The sequence below is a fragment of the Rhinoderma darwinii genome, chromosome 7 (genome assembly GCF_050947455.1).
Source record: "Rhinoderma darwinii isolate aRhiDar2 chromosome 7, aRhiDar2.hap1, whole genome shotgun sequence".
Lineage (NCBI taxonomy): Eukaryota > Metazoa > Chordata > Amphibia > Anura > Rhinodermatidae > Rhinoderma > Rhinoderma darwinii.
This window is the reverse complement of record NC_134693.1, coordinates 137,180,485-137,199,164: the sequence shown is the minus strand read 5'-3', so window position 1 is coordinate 137,199,164 and position 18,680 is coordinate 137,180,485. Positions and strand designations below refer to the sequence as shown.

Sequence of the window (18,680 nt, the reverse complement as noted above, 5' to 3'; positions counted from 1 at the left end):
CAGAGGTCTTAAAGGGGCATGTCTTGAATAAGAATCCAAGACGATAGGAGTCCCTGATAGTGGCCTTGTAATTCGATCTTAAAGGGACAGTAATGTACTTTTTTATATTTTAATTCAAAGCGTGAAAAAAATAAAAAATAAAAAGAATAAAAAAAAATCTCCTGTGTGTCTCCTGGGAAGAAAGATTGGAAGAGAGGCAGGGTTTAGGGGGAGGTCTATGGCTGGGAGGCAGACTGCTGCAGCAGAAACTTCCAATGACCAGGCAGGCGAGGCCACACCCCTGACTAAACAACCTTTCACAAGCTCCACCCCTTAAAGTGATTCTCCCGTTAAAGATAGAGGGGAACAAAAAAAAAATGAACCGCTTTACTTTGCCAAGACAAATGTAGGTTTTACTTTACTGTTCCTTTAAGACGCTATTAAACTGTAATTGATTGTCTGTTCTGAAGCTCGTCCTGGCCCTGAACGGGTTCCCAAGCCCATCAACTAATGCAAGTCTGTCAGCTAATTCTATTCATGACACATTGGGCAGCCCCTGACTTGCCCCCATAGGTCGTGGACGGCTTCACTCTCGGTCAGGCCCAATTCATTTGTCACTTACGTCTGAGCAGGCTTCATTTTGCACGGGCGGCCGCATTAATATTCTTTGCGATGGACGGGAACATAAATCCAGCTCATTGCAAACACCAAACAAAGGAAAATGCAATTTTCAAGAGCTGCAAAGTGGCACCGGAGGGACCCTCTCTGGGGGGCCGAGGCGTCACCGGGTGATATTAAGTGGGTGACAAAGCTATTGGATTTATGCTACACTTGCTTGATTAACTCATGTTAGGAGATAGAGACACGAGTGTGATTGGAGGGAAAATCCTTCACTTTAGGACATTATTGTGCCTCTACTGATCACACAAACATGGGCAGAGCTTGGCATTGCCACCTGGAACAGTAGAGATCAATATTCAATACCAACCAGAAGGCCGGGTGAGGCTGTATAATGCAGTGACCTATGACCGGTGGCTTTACAGCTGCTGCAAAACTACAACTCCTACAGTCATCATCCAATAGACCAATGGTGTTCAACCTGAGGCCATCCAGCTCTTGTTGAACTACAACTCACATCATATCCTTACAGGAAGTTGTAGCTTTGCAACAGTTGAAAAGCCACAGGTCAGAGATTATGGTTATAAAGGGTCCCCGGGGTAGCAAAAATTCCACTCGAGGGTCTCAATTTCTGCTGCTACCACACCCAAGGGTGCCAGGAAGATCCAACGGTGGAGAAATTCAGTAGTTTTCCTGTTTGTGCAGTTAAATCATTGCATAAGTAAACGTTCCGCAGCTTTGTAATATACTTTGTGTTTCAATTCCACACAATTTTCAAGATCTCAGCTTGCGGTCAGTGAATGGGGGCATTCCTATTGTGACGGAAAAAAGCCATACAGACCCGATACTTCTCACAGATGTGGGTTTGCTATGATTGTATCCAGTCTTGATAATTCTTGGAGAGCTGAACAGTCTGGACTCCAGACGGATACAATGTATCAGTGTAACAGAGGGAGATTTGTGCTGCGGGTAGATTTAGGGGACACTATATCTGCTTTCTGCCACAATTGGGCAGTATAGTTGGAGTATACGACGAGTGGAGCGAGTGCCAGGAATTCGCACCTGGGTCTATGGAGAGGACTGGTGAGCAGCTACCTGGGGACTAGACCGAATCTGCTGACAGGGCACAAGCTAAAGCAGCCGTAGCACCTGAGCCACTACATCTGCGTCCCTGGCACGGGGAGTGAACATGTAACATGTGCGGACGTAAAAGACTGAGGTGATCACAGCCGGACGCTGATTGAGACACAAAAAATATATCAAGTGCCCAAGAAAGGACGAGACAGACGGGACCGGCAGCCATATCTCAATTATAGAGAGACAACCAATAAGGCCTCATACAGCTCAGACAGCAATGGTCACCCAGCTTTCCAGACTCCTGAAAGGCATATATACCTAGTTCATAAAGACATAGACCCCCCAACTCACCAGCTTTGTTAGACGTGATATCCACTCTCCAGAGCCTCAGAGGTCATCTCGGTCTTTTATCTCAACCATAAAGGTCACACAGCAATATCCATGGGTCCGAAGCAGCACGTCATCCCGAAACTATGCAAAACAGGAAACACCTGGAGAGCAGCAGACCCCGCCACATGCAGAGCGGAGACCCAAACGGACGCGTCCCCAGGAATTCATTTTACAAGACCCGCGTGAGGTTCACTGAAATATCCCAGGTCATAGGAGGGAGGATGAGGGTTATTTCCATGATGTACAGAGAACCAGGCGCCAGGCTAAAATCTGCCCTTACACAGAACTCCCTGGTACACGGAACCCGGGTATAGTGACGAGTTCTGCAACTTTCTAATGTTAGTTTCAATTCCATGCCTCTTACAAGATCTCTGCTTGCGGTCATTCATATTGACATCCAATGTCTAAAACCGCGTACAGACCTAATGCCTCTCACAGCTGAGGGTTTGTTACAATTGTGCGCAGTCTGGACAATCTTCCGTCAACCAAATAACCAGACTGATTATATTGTACATGCACTGACACATTGTAACAAACTATCAGGACAGGAGAGAAATTTGTGCTGCTGTATTCATGAATATCTAGACTAAAAACAATTGGAGCAAATTCTCAGCTGTGGATAGTGTTAGGTCTATACAGGCGTTTAGTTCCTATTTATTAAAAACAGAGTTCTTGAAAACTGTATATATTAAAAAGTTGCAGAACTTTCCACTATACAAGGATTAGTTTATTTACATGAAACTGGAATTTACATGAATGTGAAGCGGAATACATTGCGGACTGGTGTAGACCCCGGTATTATAATAAATCCACCGGGACGTAGCTAGACTTTCCCTCACCCGGGGGCAAAGGTTCAGTTTGTTGCCCTAGTCCTGTATCTAAATACCATGGGCAAAGGCGTTACTAGAATTCATGGGGTCCATAGCAGCGCTGGATAGCAGGCGGCCACCAACCCACAAAAAGTAACTGTCTGCACCTGAGAGGGCCCTTCAACCTCTGGGCCCCATAGTCGCTGCATTGGGCACATAGTTACGCCCATGACCTGGCCAAGGCAAAGTGGCTTGCTGGCGCCCCCTAGCTATGACCTTGACTAGGAAAAGGTTACGTTTCTGGCTCGGAGTGGCTGCGGCTTCCTGGGCAGTCTCTTCTACGTGGACTTGGCAGGATTGTAAAACACAGTTGTTTCCGCCACACTGTTTAGAATTTAGAAGTTTGTTTCGGTTTCCAAGTAACAAGAGCGTTTGGCGGTGCACACGTCACGTCATCGGGGTCTGGTATATCCCCCCCCCCCCCCCTCTTCTTATATATACACAACCGGGACAACCTCTACTCTTACTTGGCAGGGTCAAACATAGTCAATGTGCAGCGTTACAGCCGTCCTAGATATGAGTAATGCACATGTGGGTATTGTACGGTATTGTACGGGGACCTGCACCCCCAAAATTAACCTCACAGGTGGTATACATAGCCCTGTAGCTGCTGTCATGCACTGCGAGAGATGTAGTGCACTGTTGAGTACATCTTCTCAAAACCTTATGCATACACATATTATATCAGGTTTATCTATGGTGTGTGTCTCAGGACAGTGCGGAAAGGTTCCAAGAGGCAGCCAGGGAAATTCTGAATCCTGCTTTGGATGCAACTAGAGAATAAGATTCAATTTAACGATCAGCAAAAGAATAAAGCATAGAAAAATATCTTAAGATGTGGTTGGAACAGGGATCCATGTTGGTCATAGACTTCCCAGTGCAACGTAAACAGTTATTAAATTGTAGAGGTCAGTGCTATTGGCCTTTTGGGGTCCTCTCTGCAAGCAGGGTGTCTTTTAATAGCGCCCCCTGTTGGACCCGAACGCCGTTGAATGGATCCTTCTCTCGCTCTGACATAAACAGATGTGTACTGCGTCACCTTAAGAATTATTCCCGAGTCACTCAGAGCACAAAAGACGGTTTAAAAGATGCTTGATGGAAATAGCGCAGGAATGGAAAGGCGGAGACCAATCAGGAGCCGGGAACATCTCACAATTACTCAGATCTATGCAAATCCCAGCGTGTTTTACTGTCTGTCAAGAGTCTCAATAAATATACTCCAGACAGCCGGAGCGCTCGGCAGACTGACGGGATGAGCGCCGAGGACGCTGCCTACTGTCATTTTGGAGGATCCGTGTCGCTCAAGTCTTCATTGGCATTCCATGGATAGAAGGAAACAAATACGAGCTGCGGCTTTACAATCAAATGGCGTCTTTAGTCCAGGAGACTGATTTCAAATCCTCAATAACAGCCGAAGAGAAAGCAATCTGTACAAGATGTTTATGTTCTAAGCTCTAAGAACGGACTCTGAATGCTGATATACATATATGTCTTGGCCTACGCTAATTATACTTATCAGCTCATCACAGCTTAAAGGGCATGTCCACCTCTGAACGTATTTACATTTTTATTTAGGATTAATCTACATATAAAGTTGAGTCACTGTCTACATACATTACTTGTCCTGTACGGTTTGTTACATCCTGTATTATACTCCAGAGCGGCACTCACTATTCTGCTGGTGGAGTCACTGTGTACATACATTACATTACTTATACTGTACTGATCCTGAGTTACATCCTGTATTATACTCCAGAGCGGCACTCACTATTCTGCTGGTGGAGTCACTGTGTACATACATTACTGATCCTGTACTGATCCTGAGTTACATCTTGTATTATACTGCAGAGCTGCACTCGCTATTCTGCTGGTGTAGTCACTGTGTACATACATTACATTACTTATCCTGTACTGATCCTGAGTTACATCCTGTATTATACTCAAGAACTGCACTCACTATTCTGCTGGTGGAGACACTGTGTACATACATTACATTACTTATCCTGTACTGATCCTGAGTTACATCCTGTATTATACTCAAGAGCTGCACTCACTATTCTGCTGGTGGAGTCACTGTGTACATACATTACATTACTTATCCTGTACTGATCCTGAGTTACATCCTGTATTATACTCCAGAGCGGCACTCACTATTCTGCTGGTGGAGTCACTGTGTACATACATTACTGATCCTGTACTGATCCTGAGTTACATCCTGTATTATACTGCAGAGCTGCACTCACTATTCTGCTGGTGAAGTCACTGTGTACATACATTATATTACTTATCCTGTACTGATCCCAAGTTATATCCTGTATTATACTCCAGAGCTGCACTCACTATTCTGCTGGTGGAGTCACTGTGTATATACATTACTTATCCTGTACTGATCCTGAGTTACATCCTGTATTATACTCCAGGGCTGCACTCACTATTCTGCTGGTGGAGTCACTGTGTACATACATTACATTACTTATCCTGTACTGATCCCGAGTTATATCCTGTATTATACTCCAGAGCTGCACTCACTATTCTGCTGGTGGAGTCACTGTGTACATACATTATATTACTTATCCTGTACTGATCCCGAGTTATATCCTGTATTACACTCCAGAGCTGCACTCACTATTCTGCTGGTGGAGTCACTGTGTACATACATTACATTACTTATCCTGCACTGATCCTGAGTTACCTCCTGTATTATACACCAGAGCTGCACTCACTATTCTGCTGGTGGAGTCACTGTGTACATTACATTACATATCTTGTACTGATCCGGTTTATTAGGTTGGGTTCACACAGAGTTTTTTGCAGGCAAAAAATCTGCCTCATAATCCTGTTTGGAATTGTGAGGCAGATTTTGCACTGCCCGCACACGGATTTTCTCAGCGTTTTTCGCCCGCGGCCATTGAGCACCGCGGGAAAAAAAGCTGCGAAATACGCTCTCTGCCTCAGAGACATAAACGCCAGAAGATAGGGCTTGTCCCTTTTTCCCACGAGCCGTTTTTTCCGTTCGCTGGAAAAAGACACCTCCGCCTCCCATTGAAATGAAAGGGGGGCATTTTCGGCGTCAAAAAAAAAGTGTCAAACAACTCTGTGTGAACTGACCTTTATACTCCAGAGCTGCACTCACTACTGTATACTAGTTTACTGGCTTAAGAAAACTTCCTGGGCTAAACAGATTTAGTGAGCGAGGAGTTGTCACGGGTTAAACAGAAGTGAAAAAACATAATGAGCGATTGGCAAGAGACAAATAATAGATAATATCTCTGTATTAAGAAAGAAAAAAAGTCCTCACTTAATATAAAACTTCTCAGTCACCTTCCACTGAACTCAGCCTCAATTCACAAGCAACCTTCACTCCGTACAATCGGGGCCAGTCATCTAATCCGCCGAGATCAGACTTTTTATTAAACGATAATTCATTTTTAATTGCAGACACCACAGAAGGCCGCGGAGTCACAAAGACAGAAGTCGGCTCTCACCTTCCTCCCCCGGCCCGCGCTCCTACCTCCTGCTCTCTGTCTGCAGGAGAACAGTAGGCCGTGTAATTAAGATGAAGGCTTTGACGTGCAGGTTCATTTGTTTATCAGCGTCACATGCCGGAGGCCTTATTACTGTAAAACTCCCATCATCCAGTCATATCCAGACACGAAAACACCATCAGGTAACCTGGGATGAACGCGCTGTACCAGTGCTCAGGCCGGACGGGCAGTCAGACACTCGTCGGCTGCCATGTTACTACAAGTACCAGCAATATATGAATCAGAGAAAAACACCAGAGCTTCACAGAGAACAAACCTGGAAGCAATGATGGGTGTAGTAGGTGTTATTTCCACTGTCAACTCTTTATAACGGCCAGGAGTTTAACCAGTTCAGCCAGTGCTAATCCCAGCAGGACTGGTGAGATAAGTGGTGAAACTACAACTCCCAGCGGCTGTCTGGACAAGTTAGAAGTTGCAGTGCCACAGGTTGGAGACCACAGGGTTAGAGGACGGAGCAGATCACAAATCAAATGGAGTTTGATTGCAAAATGGGAAGAAGGGTTCTTAGTGTGCAGACTAGATGTGGAGGTAGGGGTAGCACTCCTGCTCCTAATTCCCCCCCCCCCCCCCCCCCCCAAACCAAAGATCATGGCATCAGCAGGGGAGGGTAAGCAGCGCATGAATCAAAAAAGATCCGTCACTGCCAATCCCAGCAGAACCAGTTATATCAGTGGTCTCCAACTGTGGCGAAACTACAACTCCCAGCAGCAGGTTGGAGACCACTAGGTTAGATGACCACATCGGAGTTTCATTGGCAAAGTGGGAACAAGTATAAGACCATCCTGACATCCAACTTCAGAAAATGTCTTCTGCTCTTTGAGGAAATGTCCATTTGTACCCCATTCCGACAGCAGATCTAGATGGGTTGGAGTCTATAGGCCGTAAAGGGGTCCGAATCCAGAACCTATAGAGTCCATACACAATGACGTCGCCACTGCCCCCCCTTCACTGCGGAGGATCAGACCTGGCCGCCTCTTCCCTTTCAGACCTCATCTAATCTACAGCTTGCTGAATCCTTTATTACCAACACATTTGGTCATCTGCGGACGCTGGAAGAGGCTGTCAGGGAGACGAGAGGAATAGTGGCAGAGAATACAACCAGGAAATATTTCCCCGGATTGGCTCTGGACACATCATTAATCATTGCTGAATTGCAGCTTCTTTCCCCAGCAGTTCAGAAGGCCCCTCGCATGCACGGCATAGATAACGTGGAGACTATGGAGGCTGGATACAGAAGACGGCCTTAACCCAGTCAATGCTAGATCTAACACCCAACTGGTCACCAGCCCTACATCACACCAATGTCCCAATATTAATTTGTTAACGGTAGGTTAATGAGTAAGGACGTACATGTGCAGATTGAGTATTTTTTGCCAATGAGGAGACTATAATATTGCTGAACTTTTCGAAGGATAGGCCATCAATATCAGGTGGTCTGACTCCCGGTACCCCACCGATCAGTGTCATACATTTGGTAGTGGCTGTGCCTGGTACTGCAGCTCTCTGTAGCCTCATTCAAGTAAATGGGATTGAGCTGCAATACCAGGTTTCAGGGAGTCAGCAGGGTTTCAGGGAGTCAGCTCCCCACCGAGCTAATACCATAGTCTTCAAAAAACAAAAAATCCTAACCCACATGGTAAAATGTAAGCAAGAGGTCAACGAGGAATTTTTGGGTTGAAGGAGGATGATATTTGAATAGCATAAGTTTTTCCGGTTGTTAAACATCCCATAGTTTACTTTTCATTTCATGTACTGGTATTCCAGACTGGCAAACATATTGATTTATATTAAAGGCAGAGTAGGAGGAGAAGCTAGCTACTTCCTACTCCCTTACAGATATCAGCACTTGTCTACATTTCCCAGCATTCCTTATTTTTTTTAATACATTTAATAAAAAATGTTTTTTCAAAAAAGCACACATTGTAACCTTCTCGGCTATAAATAAGAGCACTGGTCTGTCTGTCCCTGATGAACACAAAGACATTTGGTCACTCATAACAGATAGTTTTTCATATTCTACAGGTCAAATATTAAACACGTCTCTGCACAGTAAGGAGAAAGGGAATAGGAGGGATCTCAACGTGAATGAGTGCCAAGGAGTACTGACAGAGGTAAGGAAAGTTGTGACCAGGTGACAGAAAAATTAGCGCCATTAGAGCCAAGATGGCTGACAATGGTAGTTGTCAGACAGCTGCTTTCTATTCTAGATATTGAAGGCCAGAGAGGTTTAAAAACACAAAATTTTGCAAGAGAAAGAACGCAACACAGTAACATAAGGAGTTAAGAGCCCGGGCAAGTTTGAATTTTCCAGCCACCCTTAAGGGTATGTTCACACGACAGCGTCCGTAACGGCTGAAATTATGGGGATGTTTTCAGGAGAAAACATCCCCGTAATTTCAGCCGTAACGGCATGTGCAGGCGCTTGAACGCCGCGTCCATTACGGACGTAATTGGCGCTGCTTTTCATTGGAGTCAATGAATAACGGCTCCAATTACGCCCCAAGAAGTGACAGGTCACTTCTTTGACGCGGGCGTCTATTTACGCGCCGTCATTTGATAGCGGCGCGTAAATATACGCCTCGTGTGAACAGACAAACGTCAGCCCATTGCTTTCAATGGGCAGATGTTTGTCAACGCTTTCAAGCCACATTTTTCGGACGTAATTCGGGGCAAAAACGCACGAATTACGTCCGTAATTAGTGTGTGTGAACATACCCTTAGGATTAACCAGGGTGTAATTTTGCAACTCTTAATGATGCGTCTCATCAAGACATATTTTGGATCAACACGACTCCTTTAGTGCTGCTCCAATACGTTGAAAACTTTGACACAATGCAGTGAGAGCCTCATCTTCGTAAGTCGGAGTATATTTTCCACTAATCTATTTGAAACGACCATCTTGTCACCAGACGCACAGATCTGTCGTAGAACCAATTATCAGTCATATTGGCCAACTCATATCTGCAGCCACATCCGTATAGCCCTATACAATGAGGGTTGTGTAAGACATACAAGTAGCTAAGAAGTCGCCCCTCCACAGCTGCGTCTTCATAGCAGAGGAAAGGTTAAAAATGCGTAAGCAAGGACAGCTGTGTGTCCCTTCCGACCGTCCTCTCCTCGTAGCGGTCAGTCACCATATATGTAACCAACAACCCTCAGGACACAGATGACCTATATATTCTGCAGATGGGAAGAAGAGCGGCTTCATAATGAGGAGGGGGCAAGGGGGATATTGGGAAGGTTACAGGGGCTTAAAACGTATTCATTTTATTTCAATATTCCCTCCGCCCAAACAAAACACAAATCACTCTTAACCCCGGGGGGTGCAATGTCCTAACAAACATGGATTGTGTAAAACCGCGCAGCTTTTACCAACAACTGAGGACCTCATAAACGATAGGAGGGAAGACAGACAGACAGACATAGATCGATATGAGATAGATAGAGGGATCGATCGATCGATATGAGAGAGATCGATCGATCGATATGAGAGAGATCGATCGATCGATATGAGAGAGATCGATCGATCGATATGAGAGAGATCGATCGATCCATATGAGAGAGATCGATCGATCCATATGAGAGAGATCGATCGATATGAGAGAGATCGATCGATATGAGAGAGATCGATCGATATGAGAGATCGATATGAAAGAGATCGATATGAAAGAGATCGATATGAAAGAGATCGATATGAAAGAGATCGATATGAAAGAGATCGATATGAAAGAGATCGATCGATATGAGAGAGATAGATAGATAGGAGTAACTAGACTACTAGGAGAACAGACCTATAGCTGGAATATACTGCCCTTACATAGGACTGCAGCTGTTTATAGGATGTATCCACTATAGGTGAGGACGAGCCTAACTAATAAGACTGATACCAGTGACAGGCGATAAGGGAGTTGGGTGATTATTATAAATCTGACATTGATCACAGGGCTTATTAGACTGTAATGTAGTTCCTCTATGAACATAATGCCAGAATGCAGTGAAGGCTGACATGCATTTGCTCTCTTACCTCGGACATGTTCACTCTGCCTTCCAGGAAGGAGCAGTCCGCTGCATTGTGGGTACACACATGTCGGTACTTGCACCAGTGGCATGGGTAGGATCCATTCACACAGGAAAGACAGCTGAGGGAAAGAAAAAAAATAAAATTGAATATGTATATAGATCTCCATCCGATCGTCCATAACAGGTAAGGACTGAGGGCCGGTCAACCAAGTGACAAAATCTAATTATGGTGACAGCCAATCCCGACCCATGCAGTTTATTTCAGCCAATGAAAGCCCTTACCAGGGAATCTTTGCGCAGGCCAATAACATGGTGGGCGCCAGGCAGCGAGAATCTACCCCTTATTAAACGGCGCGGCTGTTTTCCTTAAGTTCACTAAACTCGGCAGCGCAACGTCTGTTCCAGTATTTGAATATGTAGATGTCATTAGTCATTTTAATAGAAGCGGATATAATTTTATTTACACTGGAGACTCCTTAAATGAACGGCCTTGACATTTGGTAAATGCGTTCGTTTAACGAATACGTTGTAGCTATTAGGCAAAGTAAATGGAGAGTTAATAAGGAGATGCATTTAGAGCCGGGGATATTTTCACCGCGGAGCGTAATCTATGGATGCTCGGTGAAGCCGACACATGAGGGGGGAGACCGGCGAACCTTTCACTAACACCCCCGCCCCCCCCCACCGAATAAATCCAAGACAACGGAAAATAACATTCACTGCGCAGCAAAATAATAAACACAAAAACACAATTTATAAATACTACAATAAATATCGCAACAATGTAACAAGCGAGCGTCACTGTGCACACAACTCACAGGTTAATATTCATATGTGTCTGCTGAGTTGATGTATCTAATCTCATCAGGTGTGATCCTGTCTGCTGAGCTGTGTATCTAATCCAATCATGTGTGATACTGCCTGCTGAGCTGAAGTATCTAATCCTATCATGTATGATACTGTCTGCTGAGCTGTGTATCTAATCCGATCATGTGTGATACTGTCTGCTGAGCTGATGTATCTAATCCCATCATGTGTGATACTGTCTGCTGAGCTGTGTATCTAATCCGATCATGTGTGATACTGTCTGCTGAGGTGATGTATCTAATCCCATCAGGTGTGATCCTGTCTGCTGAGCTGTGTATCTAATCCGATCATGTGTGATACTGTCTGCTGAGGTGATGTATCTAATCCCATCAGGTGTGATCCTGTCTGCTGAGCTGTGTATCTAATCCAATCATGTGTGATACTGCCTGCTGAGCTGATGTATCTAATCCCATCATGTGTGATACTGTCTGCTGAGCTGTGTATCTAATCCGATCATGTGTGATACTGTCTGCTGAGGTGATGTATCTAATCCCATCAGGTGTGATCCTGTCTGCTGAGCTGTGTATCTAATCCGATCATGTGTGATACTGCCTGCTGAGCTGATGTATCTAATCCCATCATGTGTGATACTGTCTGCTGAGCTGTGTATCTAATCCGATCATGTGTGATACTGTCTGCTGAGGTGATGTATCTAATCCCATCAGGTGTGCTCCGGTCTGCTGAGCTAATATATCTAATCCAATTTTGTGTGATACTGCCTATGAGCTAAGTCATCTAATCCTATCATGTGTGATACGGTTTGCTGAGTTGAAGTATCTAATCCTATGTGTGATACTCTGTTGAGCTGATTATCTTATCCCATCATGTGTGATACAGTCTACTGAGCTGTGTATCTAAGCCTATCGCGTGTTACGGTCTGTTGAGTCACTGACTCAGCAGACCGTATCACACGTGAGAAGCTTAGATACGCTATCTAAACCCATAAGTTATACAGTGTGTTGTGTTGCGGTTTCAAAAAAGATCATGTGTGATACACCAGCACAACAGAAAGTATCTAAGCCTATCACGTGTGAGACTGTTGAGCCACTGTATCTAAGCATATCCTGTGTGATACTTTCTGCTGAGCCACGGTCTTTAAAGCTTGTCATGTGTGATACGGTCTGTGTATCTAAGCCCATCATGTGCAATAAAATCTCAGATCGAAATAGCACTACATCCCCCATCGTGTATGGTTACGGAATTTCATTCTAAAATAATTGGCAACAACTATTAATCCCCTATAATATATCATCATCACTGAGGTCCTCTGTGCCTCAGTGCGGACGCTCATTTGTAATAAATTTGTGGGATCGATACCTGTTCCCGCCTTGGGGACATCTGCAGCGTGATCCGTAACCTCTGTGTCTCTAGTCATTGTGAAACTACAACTCCCAACATGCCGGGGTGGACATGGTTACAAGCAGAATTGCAGTTCATTCGGTATGCCCGCAGCACTCTAGGACAAGGCAATGGCAGTACCAGGGTCTCAACCTGCAGGTTTGCGGGTATCGGGTTTGTAAGTGCGGTTTATAAATACTTCCCTATAATAAACTAGATTATTGGAGTCCATTAACATGCGTGACTGCTAACGATAATAAGCAATTAGCCCGATAACCCGAGTTCATATTCATTTGTCTTCCAGGTAACGAAGTATTTCACCCGTGCGAAGGTCCCAAAACACTCGCAGGAGTATAGACGAAGAACCGCGATCCAACTGGTCCATTAAATGTCAATGGGGCGGCGCCACGTGCTGAAACAAATCTAGAAGCGCATCGAGGTAAATGTTATGTTTCGTTCACGCTTCAGTCTCTTTATAGCCAAAATCCTAATATGCTGCATACCACTGCCTGACTATGGGAGCTCGCCATTCAGGACTCTGGACAAGTAGGGTAAGAGCCGTTCAGGGAGCTGTACTGACGGCCATATTGGTTGTCACCCAACTTTCCTATATGTAGAGCTGAACACAATTCCAATAACATTACAGAACAGGACGACTCAAGGACTTAGTGGGATTTTTTTTATTTAAAGGGGACATGCCTTTTCAATAAAATCTGGAATCTAACGGAATAAAAACAGTAAAAATCTGCTCTACAATCATCTGCCTCCGTGAATTCAAGATCTGCAACCCTGAAAACCCCTCAGAAACGGCAAAATAGACGGACCAATCAAAGAGCTAGTACATGGCATGTCATATAGGCCCCTCCTCTTTGCAAGACCTCTCACCAATAAGAAGAGCCAACAAGTGTCACATGACAGTACCTTCAGCCTTGACTACTAAGAAACAGGAAGATGAATGTCTAAAGGGGGTCGGTGGGTTGGAGGTCACTGATTCTGCCCCAAGAAGTGGGCGCCATTGAACTGTTATTACTAGGGTATTTAAAGGGACCATGCACGGCAGCAATATAGGTTGGGCAAGGTATTTGAATAATGGAGCCTGCCAGTGGCATCCGATCTGTGCACCATAGAAGTCGCCATTGAGAGGGTCTGTAGCTGGGCCTGTTTGCCACCGGTTATATCAGTTGTTCCATTTCTCTCACGCAAACACGAAACTCGATCTAAAAAGAGCAGACAGTTAAACAATCCTCGTTTCAAGCCGCGCCGTGTTGAAACGCATGGCGATTTGTGCCAAAATCATCATATCTATAATAGGCTTTCCTCTATTTGACTCCATTAGACACTGAAATAAAACTCTGTATTGATCTTTTACTCGGAGGCCAAAAGAGATTAGAGCTGGAAAATCAGCAGAACCATTCAATAAGATGCTCAGCCTCCCTGCAGATCATATCCAGGGATTTCACACTCCGTGATGTCATAATATCCACCATTCATCTCCTCAGCATGTGAGGGTCAAACCTCCCACCCAAGACAGATAAGATCGAGGCACAAATATTTTACAAACCGCAGGGAGCTTTGGATATATGCTAATTATCAGCCGCTGTGTGACCTTCATCTGCAGCCCTGACCTTTGACCCAATCTCGAACATAAAGGGAGTCATCTTTTTTCTGGACAAGCATCTCTCTATGTTCTTTGCATGTGCTTATGGATAATGTAGGATAATCGCTTGACCGAGACAATTTACATACTCAGACTCGCACATCGTCATAGGATCCGAGGTCCCGCATGGAACAGACTATCCTTGTAAAGCGGTGGGCTAAACCAGAGCTCCATTTATAAAGCATACGAACCACAGAAACATTCTAAAACAATACATTACATTACTTATCCTGTACTTATCTCAAGGTATAGCTTGTATTATACTCCAGAGCTGCACTCACTATTCTGCTGGTGGAGTCACTGTGTACATACATTACTTATCCTGTACTGATCCTGAGTTACATCCTGTATTATACTCCAGAGCTGTACTCACTATTCTGCTGGTAGAGTCACTGTGTACATACATTACATTACTTATCCTGTACTGATCCTGAGTTACATACTGTATTATACTCCAGAGCTGAACTCACTATTCTGCTGGTGGAGTCACTGTGTACATACATTACATTACTTATCCTGTACTGATCCCGAGTTACATCCTGTATTATACTCCAGAGCTGCACTCACTATTCTACTGGTGGAGTCACTGTGTACATACATTACATTACTTATCCTGTACTGATCCTGAGTTACATCCTGTATTATACTCCAGAGCTGCACTCACTATTCTGCTGGTGGAGTCACTGTGTACATACATTACATTACTTAACCTAAAAAACCAGAAGAAGAAACAAGTCACGACCAAGTAATTGGAAAAATACAAACAATCTTTATTAAGGTCAATTTAGACACAGAGACAACATATAACAATTAAATATATTAAAATACCATAAACCCTCAAACGGGAATGGAATCCGAACAAAAAAAGCAGAGCGGCCCCCAGAAAGTAAAAAATGGTCACAAGCAACTCCTATATACAGCTAAAGTGCATAAGTACAAACTGGTACTTTAAAAAGGGTGCCCCTGACGAAGCACCAGCGAAACGCGCGTCGGGTCAAGCAGAGGTCCCCTTTCCTGGTCCGGATCTCCTATTCATCTTTTACTATGTAGGTGTAGGTATATTGCTCAGTGTGCTATATGTACTTAGGACTGCATTCTATATATTTATACTATTCACACTATGCATACGTGTCCATCTGTGCAAATGTATTATGCCTAGCACTTGCTCAACAGTTTGTACTTATGCACTTTAGCTGTATATAGGAGTTGCTTGTGACCATTTTTTACTTTCTGGGGGCCGCTCTGCTTTTTTGTTTGGATTCCATTCCCGTTTGAGGGTTTATGGTATTTTAATATATTTAATTGTTATATGTTGTCTCTGTGTCTAAATTGACCTTAATAAAGATTGTTTGTATTTTTCCAATTACTTGGTCGTGACTTGTTTCTTCTTCTGGTTTTGTTATCTAGTCACTAGGACCACTAGTATATATTGGGGTATTGTTCGGTTTGTTACATTACTTATCCTGTACTGATCCGGGCAAGGGGAATGGTAATGCCAAGTTCTCTGTATTTGCCTACATTTCCAGAAAAAATAATAGAGAAATAGCACAACGCAGAACACTAAGAAAAGGTGCTTCAGACTTGTTATTTTAAGAAAAATGCAAGAATTTACCAAAAGAGACAAGTCAGGAAACACAGACAGGTCCTCTTTAAAATGTACAATGGTGTTCAAAAGTGGGGCTCCCCTTTAAGAAACTTAACAGGGTTTTCCAGTTTAAAAAAAACAAAACATCATACAGCCTATTCGGAGTTAATCCTCTGTTCAGGGTCCTCATCTCTTGGTCAGAGTGAAGAGCAGTTACATAGAGCGTCTCTTGCTCTGGAGGAGAACCTGTCCTGTATCACAGACGACCGATTGATATGAATGGGCACGGTGTAATGCCTCATTTCCCCTGTGGTGGCGCTGCAGGAAAACTGAACACTTACTGCCAGGTTTCCCCACAGATCACAGCTGATCACTGGGGGCCTTCAGAGGAGGGAACACTTCGTGATGGGCTTATTGTCAAAGGACCCTTTTAATAAGTAGGGATTGTCCAAAGCAGAGAACCCTTTTAAGGTGAAATTGACATGATCAATGAGTGGTCACATGGCGCCATTTCCATCAACCAACCGCCCCTGCCAGTAACAGCTCCCACTGCAGGTATATACTGCAAATACCCGACGACAAAAACCTTCTTTTTCTCTGCACTACATAGTGGGTGAAAGCAGCCGCTCAGAAAACCTACAAAAAAATGCAGTTCCAAGAGAATAAGTATCAAGTCAAATCCACCAGCTTTTTTTTTTTAATCAAAAAGGAAATGCCTTCATCTAAAAAAAACTAAAAAAATAATTACAAAAAAAAAATATCCAGAACAAAAAAAAAATAAAGTAAAAAATTTACAAAAAAATTTAACAAATCCTCCAGAGCAGCCAGAGTTTTTGTAAACAGCCGGAGAATATTTAAAGAGGGAATATGCATTACACACGTCCACAAAGATCTGCATTTCCAATTCCCCCCTTACACTTTAATATGTCAAGGTGGAACCGTCTCTGCGGAGAAGTGTTTCCAGAGCCCTGAGATCCCCTTCCAGCAAGACGCCCCGCCGCCACCGCCATTAAATATAAATCTGCGCTACGCAAAAAAGAGAGAACGTAGAAAAAAAAAACCTCTACACAAACACGACAACATTGAGGAAATATTTAATTAAGCTGCTTGCAAAAGAGAAGAAATTCATTTCCATGTCTCTTGCAACATCTCTTCCCTCGTTTTGGAAATGAGAAGCCTTTAGCTTTACCTACAAACATGTTAATTGGCGTGCTCTTTATGCAAATTTATGCAGTTTGATTTCAGCGGCGGATATTAATTTAAAGACTGCGCAGCGCCGTCACTCTCTGGTGAGTTTGGAAGGTGAGTGAGGGAGGACTCGATGACTGAACTCTTATATCGGAGGGGTAGATGTGGTGGCGCCCCATAGGCGTTCAGACGATCGCAACGGATCAGTACAGTCCCGTAGGCCGAGTGAGTCGGGAGCAAAAACACAACCTGCAAAATTCATAAAGACATTTGCATATTGGAAGTCTAAAAGGTGGAACCAAAACCCTTTAAGAGGTAGTACACTATATAGGGAACCATCGAGATTAAGGCAGATCTCCAGAATTCTCCATATTAAAGCTCATTACCTTCATTCTATGGGTGGTAGTTATTTAATAAGCTTCTTAATCTGGTAGTTTATAATCAGACAACTCAATAAGCAGAGATGCAGTTTAAAGTATGGGGGACAAAGAAGGACCCTTAGCCTCTGATAAGACAGGAAGTGGATTCAGACTACCTCAGACTCCCATAGACAATGTAGTTAAGCTTGAGTCACTGATCATAGCTGTGCAGTAATGGAACAGAACTAAAAAGCAGCCAACACGGTATACAATAAACAGCAGGGGTAGGGTCTTACATGTCATGTTCAAATTTAAAAAGTTTGAACCTATTTAACAATTATGACGAAAAATATACGCCAGCCTGTCCTCAGCTTGATGTGGCTGATAACAGGGAACAATGGGTTTCATTTAAATGGACAGAACATGGAGAGAATTTTAGCTTTACTGTCTCTTTAAATTTAGTATATTACATATATTACAGTCAATTTTGAGGCCTATATAAGCCATAAACATCTGCCCATCCTATGGTTGACCACCATACCCTCCCTTGTTCCGCTCTAAAATGTATGTTCTAGATTTGGAGAATTCGGTTACAGCCAGACACGAATTTTGTGTCATTTAATGCCGCCATAACTTCACATGACGCAACCTTTGCGGGGTGCCACTGTTGCGAAACAGGTCAAATTCCAGGAAAAGTCGCAGCCCCAATGGATATTGAGTCATAACCACCAGGCTCTGCCCTTAAGTTCGCCATAAACATGCAATAGTTGTGGGCAAAAACATTCTATCCACTACAAGCATGCATCTTTGGCTCTAACATGTGCCGACAGAGATAGGCGGTGCCAGAGCTGTATGACAGCCCCTTATCTCGTGGTGGACAGGTGAAAATCCAGATCTTTGCTGTTTCCACCTAAAGAGGTAGTCAGGGGACCACAGTGCCCATTAGACTTTCAGTAGGGACCCACCAGGAAGAATCAGATTTATGGCACAAAGGTCCAAAAACAAAGATACCCGGCTCTGCAAACCACATCCGTGCCAATTTTTTTTATTGTATTCAAATAAAAGGTTTTTCCAAAGCAGAGACAATAAGGGCCGAACGCAGTGGAAGAGGCGCCAAGGCACCGCCAGCCACTCAGTGTTAACAGAAGGTAGATAGGGCCACTTCACAGGCTCCCCTGGGGCCACACT

The 18,680-nt window shown here is 43.9% G+C and overlaps 1 protein-coding gene across 3 annotated transcripts in view; it reads right to left on the bottom strand.

The window, feature by feature from the left end:
* PLXNA1 (plexin A1) overlaps positions 1-18,680 on the bottom strand; it is a 288,333-nt gene that overhangs the window by 92,052 nt on the left and 177,601 nt on the right. For all 3 annotated transcript variants that reach the window (XM_075831799.1, XM_075831801.1, XM_075831800.1), the window contains exon 9: positions 10,503-10,617. In XM_075831799.1, coding sequence (XP_075687914.1) covers positions 10,503-10,617 — 115 coding nt within the window. The remainder of the gene's footprint in view (positions 1-10,502; positions 10,618-18,680) is intronic.